The sequence below is a fragment of the Diaphorina citri genome, unplaced genomic scaffold, assembly GCF_000475195.1.
Source record: "Diaphorina citri unplaced genomic scaffold, Diaci psyllid genome assembly version 1.1 scaffold564, whole genome shotgun sequence".
NCBI lineage: Eukaryota > Metazoa > Arthropoda > Insecta > Hemiptera > Psyllidae > Diaphorina > Diaphorina citri.
In genome coordinates this window covers 1-2438 of record NW_007377998.1, presented here as the reverse complement: position 1 = coordinate 2438, position 2438 = coordinate 1, and the positions used below count along the sequence as shown (strand labels likewise).

Genomic DNA, 2438 nt, shown 5'->3' with positions numbered 1-2438 from the left:
GGGTAAGCGCGCACATCCATAAATCTGATAAATCCATTTTTAATCCATTGGATCCTTCTTAATTATCGAAATGGTCTTTCATTATTTTATTTTAATTTAAGGAAGTACTTTAAAATTAATTTATTGTTAATTAGTTCATTGGTAACGGATTAAAAACCATTTCTTATCCATGGGTCAGGGATCCATATGCATTTTTTATTATTCTTTGGTTGTTAGTTGTAATAGGTTTAATACTAAATAGAAAAAATTAGAGAAGACAACTACATTTGAAACATTTGTTGCGTTGCAATGCTTTAAAGAGAAAAAAAAAGCTGATTATCAAACCATTGGGTCGCCAAAAACGCTACACCTTAACACCATGTATTTCCAACCACGTATCTAGGGGATTTACACCAATGACGCATCCATTTAATTAATCCCTTGGATTTCTTATTACAAGAAGTGTTTCACACATGGAAATGCCTTAATATCAAATTTTTAGACGTCTTATCCTGATTGCAGACACCCGATAAGACCTTGCAGGCTAAGTTTTTCTCGGACATATCAAACCTGCGGCTCACTACTGACTCCATTCAAGGTACTACTACTCATTAAGACTCACTCTCTGCTTCTGTCCTTATCTCTTTCGGTCGGCATAGGCTCTTGCGCTTTAATAGGCAAAGTCCTATTTTGGCGGGCCCGCCCTTAGCTTGGCGCCGATCGCGAATGTTCCGGTCTACGTGATGGGAAGGTTCGATTGATCCGACCGCTAGTAAGTATTAAACTTGTAGAATGTAAGTGACGGGAGTACTTTGTCCACAAAGTTTCGTTTCCTCAAATTAATGAGCATGATAATCGGTACTCATAGCTACATCACTTCGCCTCCCGTTATATTTAACTATTGATATTACATCATTTTACGGGATGCGTGGTAAGTCGGATAGGTCGCGGGTTCGATTCCCGCCCGGGGCGAACTTTATCCTAATGAACACATAAGTTTTGTTCTCGGAACGGCTGGCTTTTTCCTTTTGCTCCCTCTATTTCGGGACGATAAGATCTCAGCAAATACAGATTCCTGCCCCAGACAAACAAAGATCCTTCGATTCCTAACGAAATAACAAAGTAGGTACTAAAAGTAGAGAGCGATAAAGTTTAGTATTTTATCAGCCTATACCTAATACGTTAAATCAAAAGCCTAGTATGAAACTACATAAACGTTTAATGTGTAATTAATCATTATACGTGCACCTGGGTTATAGGTCCTTACTCAACGTTTTTACATATTGATGTAGGTCTTGAAAAATGGCCTTTATAGGTGAATCTTATCTCTATTTAAATGCATAACAATGTGTAGATTAGAAAAGTAGGGACTGATAAGCATGTAGGTAAATAGGTGGCTGTAGGAGCTATACAAACATATTATGTGTAGGTATTTGTTATGTATTTACATTTAAATTAAAAGTTTATTCATTAATGCATAGAGAATTCGTATTATGTACCTACTACCTACCTACTTAATTAAGTATCTACTGAGTATTAGGTCTTGTAAGATTAACCTAAGCTCATATTTAATATTTTGTTCCCTATTATGCGGAATCAGAATAGGTATTATTATATGAGTAATACTCATAAATACATAAACAATTTTACTATCTTCTATGTGAAATCTAAAATTTAATATGTACAATGTACATTTGTACATATGTATTTTCATGAGAACAAGGAAAAACGGATGAAAGTTCAGAGATCAAAATCTAACGCACAAGAGGTATACCAACGAGTAATGTCAGATTTTGGGTTAAAAAGAACTGAACATCATTTCCGAGCCCCCGTGTTACTCTTGAAATCACAAGAGAACGGGAGGTAACATTGGGAAAGAGTTTAGGTACCAACAAACATTTCACAGGAAAAATTTACTCAGAACCCACAGGAAGAATCCTAGGAGCAACACTTGTGTAATAACATGAACATAATACATGATTCTGACATGTCTCTTAGCACCAGGCAAGGTCTCAGGAGGCTCCCCTAGGAGATATTGACGTGCTCCATGGATGCACATCTCAAAGTATGCCTTGGCCTCATCCAGATCTCTGAACATTGCAATCTCGTAACGAATTGCCTCCTTTTCATTCATCATATTCCGCAATGCATGCAAGTTCTCATTCTTGAATGACCATGAGTTCTTTGTGTAGTACTCGAAAATGTCGAAACCTTTTTTGATTCGATTGTGTACACGTTTGAGCACAGGTTCGTATCCCCCTAGGGATATCAAAGTATCCAGAATATACGAGGGTATCGTGTGGAAGAAGAAGGAAGAAATGAAGAACCAGAGCTTACTGTTTGTCATGGCTCCACCAGGATACCATAGGACGTTGTTCAAGGGGACTTTATTCCGTGCAATATCCTTCCCGTTCTCGATAATATCATACCATGTGATCTGGAAATCTTTGTTAGCCGTG

The 2438-nt window shown here is 37.3% G+C and overlaps 1 protein-coding gene across 1 annotated transcript; it reads right to left on the bottom strand.

Annotated features, from left to right (window-relative positions):
* Nucleotides 1–1376: 1376 nt before the first annotated feature.
* LOC103510142 (putative fatty acyl-CoA reductase CG5065) lies at nucleotides 1377–2432 on the bottom strand. The gene has a single exon (XM_008474785.3). The coding sequence runs from the start codon at nucleotides 2324–2326 to the stop codon at nucleotides 1880–1882; it is 447 nt and encodes a 148-aa protein (XP_008473007.1). The 5' UTR covers nucleotides 2327–2432; the 3' UTR covers nucleotides 1377–1879.
* Between the last annotated feature and the right edge of the window lie 6 nt (nucleotides 2433–2438).